General features: G+C 46.4%; 2 protein-coding genes across 2 annotated transcripts in view; one reads left to right on the top strand and one right to left on the bottom strand.

Annotated features, from left to right (window-relative positions):
* DDX54 (DEAD-box helicase 54) overlaps positions 1-10,366 on the top strand; it is a 25,642-nt gene extending 15,276 nt beyond the window's left edge. The window contains exons 15-20 of the mRNA XM_087705652.1: positions 337-528; positions 3,688-3,836; positions 4,924-5,037; positions 7,790-7,894; positions 8,652-8,749; positions 10,032-10,366. Coding sequence (XP_087561778.1) covers positions 337-528; positions 3,688-3,836; positions 4,924-5,037; positions 7,790-7,894; positions 8,652-8,749; positions 10,032-10,258 — 885 coding nt within the window. The 3' untranslated portion in view covers positions 10,259-10,366. The remainder of the gene's footprint in view (positions 1-336; positions 529-3,687; positions 3,837-4,923; positions 5,038-7,789; positions 7,895-8,651; positions 8,750-10,031) is intronic.
* CFAP73 (cilia and flagella associated protein 73) overlaps positions 10,193-14,761 on the bottom strand; it is a 20,793-nt gene continuing 16,224 nt past the window's right edge. The window contains exons 7-8 of the mRNA XM_087705653.1: positions 13,225-13,362; positions 10,193-10,331 (exon numbers count right to left, since the gene is read on the bottom strand). Coding sequence (XP_087561779.1) covers positions 10,308-10,331; positions 13,225-13,362 — 162 coding nt within the window. The 3' untranslated portion in view covers positions 10,193-10,307. The remainder of the gene's footprint in view (positions 10,332-13,224; positions 13,363-14,761) is intronic.

Below are 14,761 nucleotides of genomic sequence, written 5' to 3'. Positions count from 1 at the left end.
CACCTTCTCTGTCTTTCTGCTTTTTTCCCTGTCTTCCCCTTTCCTCCCTCACTTCTTTCCTTTCTAGTTCCATCTTTTCTTCTTTCCCTTTTTCTTTCTTCCTTCCTTCTTCTTGCCTATTAACTATCAGTTATCAGTTTTGAATATTCATTCATTCCATTCATTCATTCATTCATTCATTCATTCATTCATTCATTCATTCATATCACACCTTTATTATTTCTTGTCAACAAGTCAAAGTAGATTAATAAACCAGTGCTACTTCCTTCTTCTGTTTCACCCCCTAGCCTGCTTTTCAGAGTAATGTTTCCCATCCCTCCTGCTCTTTTTCCTTAGACCATCTTTGAAATCAACGGCACGAACAAAACCCTGGCCAGCGACGTCATGCGGGCGAAACGTATCCGCGACCGGCAGTCGATCGCCCGGCACCAACGGAAGCAGGAGGAACGGCTGTCCTTGGCAGCTGTGAAAGCTCGAGGCGTGGCTGCCCGGGAAGAACCAATGGAAGATGCTGAAGATCACATCCAGGTCAGAACAATGGAAGAGAATCTCTCGCGCATCTTTTAAGTCCCCGATGCTCAGTGGTGGGTTTCAAAAATTTTTCGAACCTACTCTGTGGGTGTGGCCTCCTTTGTAGGAGTGGCTTGCCGCCCATGTGACCTGGTGGGAGTGGCTTGCCGGCCATGTGTTTTCTCTCTCTCTCTCTCTCTCTCCTTCCTTTTGTCTTTCTGTCCCTTTTTCCTTTTTTTCTTTCATTTCTCTCTCACGTTTTCTTTCTTTCTTTCTTTCTTCCTTTCTCTCTCTCTCTCTCGCTCCGTCCTTTTGTCTCTGTCCCTTTTTCCTTTTTTCTTTCATCTCTCTACCTTTTCTTTCTTTTTTCTTTTTTCTTTCTTTCTTTCTTTCTCTTTCTCTCTCTCTCTCTCCTTCCTTTTGTCTTTCTGTCCCTTTTTCCTTTTTTCTTTCATCTCTCTACCTTTTCTTTCTTTTTTCTTTTTTCTTTCTTTCTTTCTTTCTCTTTCTCTCTCTCTCGCTCCTTCCTTTTGTCTCTGTCCTTTTCCTTTTTTCTTTCATCTCTCTACCTTTTCTTTCTTTTTTCTTTTTTTATTTCTTTCTTTCTTTCTCTTTCTCTCTCTCTCCTTCCTTTTGTCTTTCTATCCCTTTTTCCTTTTTTTCTTTCATCTCTCATGTTTTCTTTCTTTCTTTCTTCCTTTCTCTCTCTCTCTCTCTCTCCTTCCTTTTGTCTCTGTCCCTTTTTCCTTTTTTCTTTCATCTCTCTACCTTTTCTTTCTTTTTTCTTTTTTTATTTCTTTCTTTCTTTCTCTTTCTCTCTCTCTCTCCTTCCTTTTGTCTTTCTGTCCCTTTTTCCTTTTTTCTTTCATCTCTCTACCTTTTCTTTCTTTTTTCTTTTTTTATTTCTTTCTTCCTTTCTCTCTCTCTCTCTCTCCTTCCTTTTGTCTCTGTCCCTTTTTCCTTTTTTTCTTTCATCTCTACTTTTTCTTTCTTTTTTTTATTTCTTTCTTTCTCTTTCTCTCTCTCTCTCCTTACATTTGTCTTTCTGTCCCTTTTCCCTTTTTTCTTTCATCTCTCTCACTTTCTCTCTCTCTCTCTCTCTCTCTCTCTTGTCAGTGGTGGGTTTCAAAAATTTTTGGAACCTCTTCTGTAGGTGTGGCCTGCTTCCTGGTGGAACCTCTTCTAATCGGTTCGGTAGATTTGACGAACCGGTTCTACCGAACTGGCGCGAACTGGTAGGAACCCACCTCTGCCGATGCTCCTTTTAGTCATGGAGATGCTGCTCAGAGGGACTCAGCCAGACAAGGGTGGCTTCAACAGAATTTAAGAGAATGATAGAATGACAGGGTTGGAAGGGACCTTAGAGGTCTTCTAGTCCAACTCCCTGCTCAAGCAGGAGTTAGTTTAGTTTAGTTTTATTGGTCTTGTATGCCGCCCACTCCCGAAGGACTCCAGGCGGCTTACAACAAACAAAGGAAGGGGATAAATAGACAAATAGACAAACAACAATTTAAAATACACAACATTCATAGTTCCCGTGGGGCTGGCTATTTCAACAGCCCCCACCCAGCCTGCCTGAGCAGCCAGATCTTCGTGGCTTTGCGGAAGGCCGGGAGGGTAGTGAGGGTCCGGATCTCCACGGGGAGATCGTTCCAGAGGGCTGGAGCTGCAACAGAGAAGGCTCTCCCCCGGGGAGTCGCCAGCCGACATTGGCTGGCAGATGGGATCCGGAGGAGGCCTAGTCTGTGCGATCTGATCGGTCTATGGGAGGTAATTGGCAGGAGGCGGTCTCTCAGGAGACCTTATATCATTTCGGACAAGTGGCTGTCCAGTCTTTTTCCTGAAGATCTCCAGTGATGGAGCACCTCACAACTTCTGGAGGCAAGTCGTCCCACTGGTTAATTGTCCTCACCCTTAGGAAGTTCCTCCTTCATTCCAGGTTGCTTCTCTCCTTGGTTAGTTTCCATCCATTGTTTTTGGGTCCTGCCCTCAGGTGCTTTGGAAAATAAGTGGGCACCTTCTCCTTTGTAGGAGCCTCTCAGATCTTGGAGCAGAGCCATCATGTCACACCTAATCCTTCTTTTCATAACATCAAAAGAGAGGAGGGTTGAGATCTGCCCCACTGATCAGTTGTCCTCGCTGTCAGCGTTTCCAAATACCATGCAGAATTGAATCTAGAGTCGAAGGCAAAACTATGCTTAAAGTTCCAATTTAATAAGACAGGCATGTTGGCATCGTACTGTGGGATTCCAACTCTGGAAGTTACATCAGAATCCCACCCAGTTAAAAGTTCATTCTCTTGTCCCCACACCCACAATCCATTCACATGGTCCAATCTTCTTCTTCCACGCCGGCATCCCCGCCCAGCTTCTTCCGGTCAGGTGTCCTGGTGCGGAGAACAAAGGATGACCTTGGCTTCTAGTAAAGAATGATAACAATACATTCCACAATCCTACTCCTGTCTATTCCCCCCTCCCATCGACTATACTAAAGCATAATGAAATAAGAGAAATAGTGGCAGGCCAAAATTCTAAAAGAAATATAAATGCAGGCCTGACACTTAGGAAACTCCTCCTTAGTCCTAGGTTGGATTAGTTTCCACCCATTGCTTCTTGTCCTGCCTTCAGGTGCTTTGGAGTTTAGAGTTTTAGAGTTTTAGAGTTTTATTTCATTTGTATGCCGCCCTTTTCCCTAAGGGGACTCAGGGCGGCTCACAACTCAAACAAGGGAAGGGGGATACAGACAATTTGACAACAACACAAAACAATACATAATTAAAAAGCGCAACAATAATACCATTCGAGATAGGGGCAACGATTCTTTAGCCCCAGGCCTGTCGGGACAGCCAGGTTTTAAGGGCTATGCGGAAGGCCTGGAGGGTGGTGAGGGTACGAATCTCCACGGGGAGTTCGTTCCAGAGGGTCGGAGCAGCCACAGAGAAGGCTCTCCTCAGGGTTGTCGCCAGTCGACACTGGCCGGCGGATGGAATTCGGAGGAGGCCTAGTCTGTGGAATCTAATTGGTCTAGTGGAGGTAACTGGCGTATAGGTTGACCCCCCCCCCACCTCTTCTTTGTGGCTGCCCCTTAGATAGTGGAAGACTGCTATCATGTGATCTCTGGTCCTCCTCTTCTCCAAGTCTTTCTCTAACTTGTTCTCCTGAACTTGCACACCACCAGGATGTCTTCTCCACGGTAGTGGGAAAGAAACGAAACCGTCTTTCATCAGAAAGTAGACCAGTGAAGAAGAAGAAGACGACACCATCACGGAAGGAGGAGGAGGAGTTTTATGTCCCTTACCGACCCAAGGATTTCGCTTCGGAGCGGGGGTAGGTGCAGGACCCAGGCCAGTGGTGGTGGGCACATCAAGCCCCCTACCTAGGCAGAGAAAGCCTCGGTTTCAGGGATGAATAATGGAGAATCACGGTAGTCCTTGGGCTTCTGGCTTTCTTGTTTTCCAGATTTTGCTTTTAAAAAAAAAATGTTTAAAAGACTTAACGTATTTTTCGGACTATAAGGCACTCCAAAGTATTAAGACGCAGGTAGCTTTTGGGGAGGGGGAAAAACAATCTGTCTCTGTCTCCCAGCAGTAGGCCGCCTCTCAGCAAACAGCTGATTGTCAGGCCTCCCGATCAGCTGTTTCAGGCTGCAGGGATAGCATGCTTTAATTCTGGGGTTGAAATGTACGGGGTTTAAAGCATGCAAGCTGGGGGATTCTGGGAGTTGAAGTCTGCAGGTCTTAAAGCTTGCTGGCTGGGGGATTCTGGGAGTTGAAATCCACAGATCTTAAAAGCATGCTGGCTGGGGGATTCTGGGAGTTGAAGTCCACAGGTCTTAAAGCATGCTGGCTGGGGGATTCTGGGAGTTGAAGTTCACAGGTCTTAAAGCATGCTGGCTGGGGGATTCTAGGAGCTGGTCCATAGGTCTTAAAGCATACTGGCTGGGGGATTCTGGGAGTTGAAGTCCACAGGTCTTAAAGCATGCTGGCTGGGGGATTCTAGGAGCTGGTCCATAGGTCTTGAAGCATACTGGCGGGGGGATTCTGGGAATTGAAGTCCACAGGTCTTAAAGCATACTGGCTGGGGGATTCTGGGAGTTGAAGTCCACAGGTCTTAAAGCATACTGGCTGGGGGATTCTGGGAGTTGAAGTCCACAGGTCTTAAAGCATGCTGGCTGGGGGATTCTGGGAGTTGAAACCCACAGGTCTTAAAGCATGCTGGCTGGGGGATTCTGGGAGTTGAAACCCACAGGTCTTAAAGCATACTGGCTGGGGGATTCTGGGAGTTGAAACCCACAGGTCTTAAAGCATACTGGCTGGGGGATTCTGGGAGTTGAAGTCCACAGGTCTTATGCAGGATCTCCAAAACTGCAAGAGGGCAACTGATGGAACAAATTCCCCACTCCTCAATTTTGCAGGCTCTGTGTCGGAGGGGAAGGCACCGCATTTGAACAGCAGGCCTCGGCGGCCGTCCTGGACTTAATGGGCGACGATGACCGGAATTTAAACAAGAACAAAAAGCTTTTGAAATGGTGAGTCACCCAATTGCAGAGCAAAACAAATTTTTTTTGGGGGGGGGGATTTTTCCTCTTTCTTCTCCCCAAAGAATGTATTTCTGTCTCCTCGTGAATCAAAGACCCCTGGTTCCCACATTCCTTTAATTAGGCTCTTTATTTTTTATATGTGGCTCAATGGCTAAGACGCTGAGCTTGTCGACCAGAAGGTTCGGCAGTTTGGCGGTTCGAATCCCTAGCGCTGCTTAACGGAGCGAGCTCCTGTGGCTTGTCCCAGCTTCTGCCTGCCGTTTGAAATCACGTAAAAAATGCAAGTAGAAAAATAGGGCCCACCTTTGGTGGGAAGGCCGGCCACATGACCACGGAGACGTCTTCGGACAGCGCTGGCTCTTCGGCTTTGGAACAGAGATAAGCACCGCCCCCTAGAGTCAGGAACGACTAGCACATATGTGCGAGAGGAACCTTTACATTATGTATATGTGTATGTATGTGTATATATGTGTGTGTGTGTGTATGCATGTGTATATGTGTGTGTGTGTGTGTGTGTATGTATGTATGTATATGTATATATTCTATTCAAAAGATGATCAAAATACGAAGCCCAAATGAAAAAAAATTAAAGACAAAACAAACCTAGACAAAAACATTAAACATGTACATTAATTGTGGTCATAAATTGAGGACTACCTGAAATACCTTTCCTCCCCCTTGCAAAACAGGCCCAACATTGATAAACTTCTGCATCTATCTGCAATCTAATTGACTTGTGATATGTTGTGTATATATATTATATATATAAAAGGCAAGTACCACTCACTCATCACGAACTCTCCAGAACTGTAAAGCCTACAAACTTGAAATTTGGCATGTATGTTGCACTTGGCTTCTAGGTGCCCGCTAAGAAAGGATTTTTTGAAATGACCATCAGATCATTAGCATTTCTTATGCAGTAATTAACACACTTTGATGCTAAGGAGTTCTACTCACCCTCCCCACCTGAAAAGAACTCTGTTCCACCTGCCAGTTGCCTCACATTCTGTTACCTCAGTTCAAACTAGCAGACGTTCCACTCTTTCACTCAGAAGCGGTCTGGGGGCTCCTTACAGTACTAAACGTCGGTACCTCACCAAAATGTCTACGCCTTCCACCACTGGAACGGCTTCCGGACTCAAGGCGGTGGGAGTGATATCCCCTTATGTGTTTCAATCACCGACCGCCACTGAGCCAACGGATTGGGAGCCAAATTTCTCCTGCATAGCCCAGTCACATAGTTTTGTCACGAAGGAAGGGATCTCTGCTTTTAAAAAATCCATTTGTGTTTCTGGGGCGTGTTGGCAGCCTGCAACAGGTTTCTGCCCGTTTGATCTCATGAAATCAAAGACAGGGTAAGCCGATCGGTCCTCGGAGGCCACGAGGAGACGCTGAGGCCTGCAGCCTGGAGCTGGGCAGGAAACGACGGGAACAATGGCGGTATTGTCAAAAGATGTTGCAAGGACTTGTCCATCTAAAGCGCCTGGATCGGTTTGACTTGCTTGTCATTGTTTCAAAGGCTTAACGCTTGGCTGAGCACTTAAGAAAGGCGACTGCAGAATTCTTTTCCTGCTTGGAGTGCTGCAAAAGCTCAGCGGACAGCGTTAATGAGGCTTAATAAGTCCGGTTTTGTGTTTCGTCGGTTCTTTTCCACTTCTGTTTTTTTACTTTGCTGAAAGAAGCAGAGACCCGCTCAGAAAGGGCGCTTCAGAATAATAAGAATCACAAGAGCTGGAAGGGAGCTTGGAGGTCTTCTAGTCCAACCCCCTCCTCAAGCAGGAGACCCTGTACCATTTCAGACAAATGGCTGTCCAAGTCTCTTCTTAAAAACCTCCAAAGTTGGAGCACTCACCAATTTCTGGAGGCAAGTCGTTCCTCTGGTTAATTGTCCTCACTGCTGGGACATTTCTCTTTATTTTTACATTGGTTCTCTTCTTGATTAGTTTCCACCCATTGCTTCTTGTCCTGCCTTCAGATGCTTTAGAGAATAGTTTGATTTCCCTCTTCTTTGGTGGCAGCCCCTCAAATATTAGGAACTGCCCCCCTTAGTCCTTCTTTTCATTAGGCTAAACATAGCTAGTTCCTCTTCCCATGGCCACTCCTGCTACCCAATTTCGCAAGGGTGATCAAGACATTCACATATATATTTGGTGGTGGTGGGGTCATTTAGGTGACCTATAAGAGGATAACAAGAGTTGGAAGGGACCTTGGAGGTCTTCTAGTCCAACCCTCTGTTCAGGCAGGAAACCTGTTCTGACCCCACTCGTTCCACACCAAAGCACACTCCGAGTCAGAGATAAATTACGGCATTTAATTAACAGACAAACATGTCCTTGACAGCACAGACAAGCTTGGGCAGCAATAAACACAGGTAAGGCTTGGCAGCAATCCAGCCTGCCAAGCTCACACAAAGTTCTCCAACATTCAATTCTGTGTTGACTTCTGCAAAGAGGGGCGTGTGCACAAGTAGCCTTTTTATAGTCTGGAGAAGAGCCTAATGACCACCAGCTGAGTACAATTACCTCCTGTAATTGTGTAATTGTTCCTGATGCCGAGTAGCTCTTCTATGGCGTGCATCCAGGAACAACTCACTACTGGCCTCCAGCTCACTCTCCCTTGTCTCCTCCCCACTGGTCCAAGGCTTTCAAGGCCGTCATTAACTTTCAATGGTCGCTAAATGAACTGGTGTTGTAAGTCAAAAGGACTACCTGTTTTTTTTGTTTTTGTTGTTGTTCTGCAGGGATCGGAAACGGAAACGATTTGTTGGGCAAACGGGTCAGGAGAATAAGAAGAAGATCCGTACGGAAAGCGGCGCCTACATCAGCAGTTCTTACAAAACGAACCTGTATCCTTTTGATTTCATCCCCAGAAAAAAAGTCTTTATCTCGGTCTAGCTAAGACTCGGCTATGATTTGGAATATATAATGAGAGAGAGAGAGAGAGAGAAAAAAGGAAAAATGCATAGATTACAGCTGAGAAGCAAAATCTGGTGGCTGAGTGGCTCAGACGCTGAGCTGGTCGATCAGAAAGGTTGGCGGTTCGAATCCCTAGCGCCGTGTAACAGAGTGAGCTCCCGTTACTTGTCCCGGCTTCTGCCAACCTAGCAGTTCGAAAGCTGGTAAAAAATGCAAGTAGAAAAATAGGGGCCACCTTTGGTGGGAAGGGAACAGCGTTCCGTGCGCCTTCGGTGTTGAGTCATGCCGGCCACATGACCACAGAGACATCTTCGGACAGCGCTGGCTCTTCCGCTTTGAAACGGAGATGAGCACCGCCCCCTAGAGTCAGGAATGACTAGCACATATGCGCGAGGGGAGCCTTTACCTTACTAATTTTTAGCCTAGGGACAAAGTAAGTAAAACTGAAGGACTGCCTGGGGAATTCTGGGAGTTGAAGTCCAGACATCTTAAAATGGCTAAGGTTGAGAAGCACGTCTGCAGGCAGAAGCTTAAAACACCAGTGGGTGTTTTCTTTGTCCCCTACATGCATTTTAATCCAGGTGGGGGGAATAGGAGAGAGAATTATAGGGTTCCTGAGCACTATATGTGCTGCTTCCTGACTACTCGGGAACACTTGCATAAGTTGAATTTCCTATCCAGCTCCAGCTACGACAAATGGAAGAAGAGAAATAAGATTGACGAGCAGGATTCCGACACGGAGGTTGGTGGTGATCAGAGGCACAGGAAGAGACAGAAAGGCAGAGGTGAGCTCTGAGGGAAAAAGAAGCTATCAAACTCTCACTTTTTTTTATTCCCTGTAGTCGCAATAATTATTCAAACGTCCCGAAAGGTGCTTTTTTTTCCCAAAGGACATATTGGGACTTGCTTTATTTTTTGCTTGAAGAAGACATTTCGCTTATCATCCAAGAAGCTTCTTCGGTTCTCCAGTTCTTCTTCCTGGAGTGGGGAGGGAATGGGAATTTTACAGCATCCTTCCCCTGGAATGGGGAGGGAATGGAGATTTTGCAGTATCCTTCCCCTGGAATGGGGAGGGAATGGAGATTTTGCAGTATCCTTCCCCTGGAGTGGGGAGGGAATGGAGATTTTGCAGTATCCTTCCCCTGGAGTGGGGAGGGAATGGAGATTTTGCAGTATCCTTCCCCTGGAGTGGGGAGGGAATTGGGATTTTGCAGTATCCTTCCCCTGGAGTGGGGAGGGAATGGGGATTTTGCAGTATCCTTCCCCTGGAGTGGGGAGGGAATGGAGATTTTGCAGTATCCTTCCCCTGGAGTGGGGAGGGAATGGAGGTTTTATAGTATTCTTCCCCTGGAGTGGGGAGGAAATGGTGATTTTGCAGTATCCTTCCCCTGGAGTGGGGAGGGAATGGAGATTTTGCAGTATCCTTCCTCTGGAGTGGGGAGGGAATGGAGATTTTATAGTATTCTTCCCCTGGAGTGGGGAGGAAATGGAGATTTTGCAGTATCCTTCCTCTGGAGTGGGGAGGGAATGGAGATTTTGCAGTATCCTTCCTCTGGAGTGGGGAGGGAATGGAGATTTTGCAGTATCCTTCCCCTGGAGTGGGGAGGGAATGGAGATTTTGCAGTATCCTTCCTCTGGAGTGGGGAGGGAATGGAGATTTTGCAGTATCCTTCCCCTGGAGTGTGGAGGAAATGGAGATTTTATAGTATTCTTCCCCTGGAGTGGGGAGGGAATGGAGATTTTGCAGTATCCTTCCCCTGGAGTGGGGAGGGAATGGAGATTTTATAGTATTCTTCCCCTGGAGTGGGGAGGAAATGGTGATTTTGCAGTATCCTTCCCCTGGAGTGTGGAGGGAATGGGGATTTTGCAGTATCCTTCCTACCAAGCCATGCCCACAGAACAGGCAGTAAAAATTTTTGAATCCCACTACTGATTCTGTTTCCTCGTAACTTCACACAAAAGGGTGTGAGCCAATTAACTGTAATGTGGTTCCATCCTTCTACACTGGGCTGCCCGTCCCTAATTCAAACTCCATCCTAACATTTTTCCCCCCGTTCCCTTCCAAAGGGCCCCACCCAGCCTCCTCCTCCTCCCAGCGTGGCAAGGTCCACTCCGAGTTGAAAACCAAGGAACAGATCTTCAAGCAAAGGAAAAAAGCGTCCAAGCAACGTTTCCTGCAGGGCGGTGGGATGAAGCGCTTGAAATCCCGTAGCCGGCAACGCGTGCGAGAGATGCGTCAGACGGCTTTCGGTCGCGGAAATGTCAAGAAGGGCAAGCTGCGGAAACGGATGTAGACGTCCCGGGTCTATCCAGGATCCTGAGCTTGCGGTGGCCGATTCCCATTTATTTACTGTGTAAACTCTGGGTCTAAAAATAAAAGATTAAAAGGATTTCAGCATCTAGCTGCACCGTTATCATGCCACATCCGATGCTTTCCTTTCCTTTGTTTTGTTTTGAAATTAGTTTGGTCAGACCTGTTCTTGTAATATGAGTTCCTAACCTGAAAGTCCCCCCCCCCCCAATGAAAAGATTGCAACTGCTACAAGTTCTCCAATCTATGGGATTCTTGCTAAGAGTTTCATGAGTTGATCTGAAGGGCACCCATATGGCAGAACGTTGTTTTCTGAAGTGAATTAAGAAGAATTGTAGGCTTGCCTAGGGCTTAAGATGGAGATTCGGGGGGGAACTGGGGGGGGGTGTTACTGTCCAAGGGGCTGAAGCGTGCTGGAGTGTCCTGAGTAGCTTGTGGGAAGGTCCAGGAATGGGTATTATCATGTCCAATCTGCCCAGAGACTGAGTTAGAATTGAAGCCATGCCTCTCTGTTCTGTCTGTTTGGCTCCAGTTTTCACTCAGTCTCGGCCCAAGAGAGACCTAAATTCATTGGCTCCTGAATATCCATTATTAGACCTTTCTTATTTTTCCAAATTCTCCAATTCTACCCTTCCTTGACCACCCTATTTACCTTCCTTCTGAGCCTCTTTTGTACTGCGCTGTGGCTGTCTAGCTGCCATCGGAGGGAGGGAGCACCGTCGGCCCGCTTGGGCGGCCATTTCGGGCTCCCTGAGGCCACGTGGAGCCTGGCAGAGCCGCCAATTAAATGGAGATTGGGGAGGGAACAGGGTACTCTCCAAGGTGCTGAAAGCATGTTGGATTCTACAATTCCATAGAATTGTATTCTTTATTGGCCAAGTGTGATTGGACACACAAGGAATTTGTCTTTGGTTCTATTCTCATTCCCATTGCCAGTGTTTCTGGTGTGCTTGTTGATCAGTCTTGCAAGGCTGACGCGCTTCTATTTATTTGCCTTTTTTCCTTTCTCCAAATATTCTTCCTCTGAGACTCTACTCTCCATATCCTCAGCATTAGATGTAAGCTAGAATAGAATGAGAAGAGGTGCCACCTAATGAGAAGGAAGGACTCCTTGGAGAAGAGCCTAATACTGGGAAAGATTGAGGGCAGAAGAAGAAGGGGACGGCAGAGAATGAGGTGGCTGGGTGGAGTCACCGAAGCAGTTGGTGGGAGCTTAAATGGATTCCGGAGGATGGTAGAGGACAGGAAGGCCTGGAGGAACACTGTCCATGGGGTCGCGATGGGTTGGACACGACTTCACAACTAAGAACAACAACAACATAGAAAACGATAGATAGATAGATAGATAGATAGATAGATAGATAGATAGATAGATAGATAGATAGATAGATAGATAGATAGATAGCAATAGCAGTTAGACTTATATACCGCTTCATAGGGCTTTCAGCCCTCTCTAAGCGGTTTACAGAGTCAGCATATCGCCCCCACAGTCTGGGTCCTCATTTCACCCACCTCAGAAGGATGGAAGGCTGAGTCAACCTTGAGCCGGTGAGATTAGAACCGCTGAACTTCAGATAACAGTCAGCTGAAGTGGCCTGCAGTACTGCACTCTAACCACTGCGCCACCTCGGCTCTTAGATGATAGATAGATAGATAGATAGATAGATAGATAGATAGATAGATAGATAGATAGATAGATAGATAGATAGATAGATAGATAGATAGATAGATGATAGATAGATAGATAGATACGTACATACATACATACATACATACATACATAGATACATAGATAGACAAACAGACAGATGATAGAAAGAAAGAGAAAGAAAGAAAGAAAAGATGGACTGCAAGGCCATCCAACCTGTCAGTCCTAGAGGAGATCAACCCTGCCTGCTCTTTAGAAGGCCAGATCCTGAAGAGGAAACTCAAAAGACTTTGGCCACCAAATGAGAAGGAGGAAGGACTCCCTGGAGAAGAGCCTCATGCTGGGAACGATGGAGGGCAAAAGAAGAAGGGGACGGCAGAGAAGGAGGTGGCTGGTTGGAGTCACCGAAGCAGTTGGTGTGAGCTTAAATGGACTCCAGAGGACGGTAGAGGACAGGAAGGCCTGGAGGAACGTCCATGGTGTTGTGATGGGTCAGACATGACTTCGCAACTAACAAGAATAGAATAGAATAGAATAATGACTAGGGAATAGAATATGAAATAGAATATGGAGTCAGCCTTGCAAAGCAGACCAGCAAGCACACAAGAAGCATAGTTCTAACTCTATTATAATTACTTTTGCAAGTTTGAAGGTACATTCCCCCCTCCCCATCACCTTTACAGGCTAAGAAACTAGAGAAGGTCCTTTCTGAGATCTTCGTCATGTCCACTTTCCTTCTAAGGGCTCAGCTGCCTCTTATCTGACTGTTGCCTAGTCTGTAGCTCTCCCTCCTGTCTCCCCAGGCCACTCCTACTTACCGTTAGAAAGTTTATGTCAGGCCTGCAGCCATCTTTTCTTTTGGCTCTTTGGCCTGCCCCACTTTCTATTATTCTGCTATGCATTTTCTATGGTGGGGAAATGGGAGGGGGGGATTGTAAGGAGTCACATACTATGTAGTCATAACAACATTCTTTCTAGAAAGCCAAGGTCATCCTTTGTCTCTGCACCTGTCCGGAACTGGATGGGTGGCAGAGGGAGATTGGACCATGTGATGGATTTGTGGGCGTGGGGGCAAGATCTTGAACTTTCAACTATGTGGGGAAAACCGGGAAGCTTTCAGATTTGGGTTTTCCCAGATGTGCCGACATGGCTCTCTTCATAAATTGGAACTTTGAGGAATCCTTTGCCTTGGACTCTGATTTAATTTTGGATGCTATTTGGAACCCTGACAGTTTAACTTTCCCAAAAATCAGGAGATTCGTAGTGCAAGTTACAGAGGATGTAGTTGTGGCAATACACACCCTAGATAGTAGTTGTGACCGGCTAGCTGATGTACTGGCCTGAGATGACACCCTCTTTTCTGGCTGTGAAGGTTGTGGTGGCTCTGCTTTGCGGAAATCGGCGAGTATGGCTGTTAAATCTTCAACACAAAGCTGCACCTGGAGGGATGGAGAAACGGAGCGTGTGGCCTTTGCTAAATTGGGAGGAGGAAGCGCTACATGCATTGAGTGGTCCAGTGGCTTAGGGCCTTACAATCAGAGGGCTGTGAGTTCGATCCTAGATAGAGGCAGATATTACTCTCTCTGGGCACAATGAGAATATATCTGCTGAACAAAACTCCGCTCTGGCAACAGGAAGGGCAATGGGCCAGTAAACACTCTACTAGCTCCATTCCGTTGCCCAGACTCCGCCCCTGCAAGGGATTATGGGATTTTAAAAAGAAGATGAAGTGGTACAGGCATTATCTTAAGGACTTGAAGAAAAGGCAGAGGGTTAATCAAATAAATGGATTCTAAGAGAAATCAATCCAGACTTCTCACTCAAGACTCAAATGGCCAGGGACAAATTACTTCATTTTGGAGACATCCTAGAAAGACGTCTGTGGCTCTGAGAAAGATAGGGAAGAAGTAGGTGACCAGCAGCAATAGGGTGGACTCAAGGATATGGGTAGTCCTCAATTTACGACCACAACTGAGCCCAAATTTTCGGTTGCTAAGTGAAACCTTTGTTAAATGAGTCTTGCTCCACTTTATAACCTTTCTTGCCACAGTTCTTAAGTAAACCACTGCAGTTACAGATCTACGTAAAGCTAAAGATTTCCCTCGCACATGTGTGCTAGTTGTTCCCAACTCTAGGGGGCGGTGCTCATCTCCATCATGTGCCTGGGTGGACATGGCTATGTAGTCATGTGATCGGGGTGCCAGGTTTGTGCTCCTCCCTCCCTCCTTTCTTTCTTTCTTTCTTTCTTTCTCCCTTCCCTCCTTTTTTCTCCCATCCTTCTCTTTCTTTCTTTCCTTCTTTCTTTCCTTCTTTCTTTCTCCCCTCCCTTTTTCTCCTATCATTCTCTTTCTTTCTTCTTTCTTTCCCCCTTCCCTCCCTTTTTCTCCCATCCTTCTCTTTTTCTTTCTTTCCTTCTTTTCTTTCTTTCTCCCTTTCCTCCCTTTTTCTCCCATCCTTCTCTTTCTTTCTTTCCTTCTTTCTTTCCTTCTTTCTCCCTTCCCCCCCTTTTCTCCCATCCTTCTCTCTTTCTTTTTCTTTCCTTCTTTCTTTCTCCCTTCCATCCCTTTCCCCCCATCCTTCTCTCTTTCTTTCCTTCCTTCTTCTTTCTTTCCTTTCTTTCTCCCTTCCCTCCCTTTTTCTCCCATCTTTCCTTCCTTCCTTCCTTCCTTCCTTCCTTCCTTCCTTCCTTCCTTCCTTCCTTCCTTCCTTCCTTCCTTTCACAGCACACACACACATACACACACCGTTTTTGGCCTGGCAGGGCTCAGGGAATCCTCCTGGGAACAAAAACGGACCCCAAATGCTAGAAAAAAGTTTTTAAAAAGTTTCTACTATTGC

Source organism: Thamnophis sirtalis, unplaced genomic scaffold, assembly GCF_051295495.1.
Source record: "Thamnophis sirtalis isolate CommonGarterSnake01/CBP01778 unplaced genomic scaffold, rThaSir2_p1.2 scaffold_2, whole genome shotgun sequence".
In the NCBI taxonomy this organism is placed as follows: Eukaryota; Metazoa; Chordata; class Lepidosauria; order Squamata; family Natricidae; genus Thamnophis; species Thamnophis sirtalis.
Note: the sequence above shows the minus strand (reverse complement) of the source record. Positions and strands in the feature narration are given on the sequence as shown.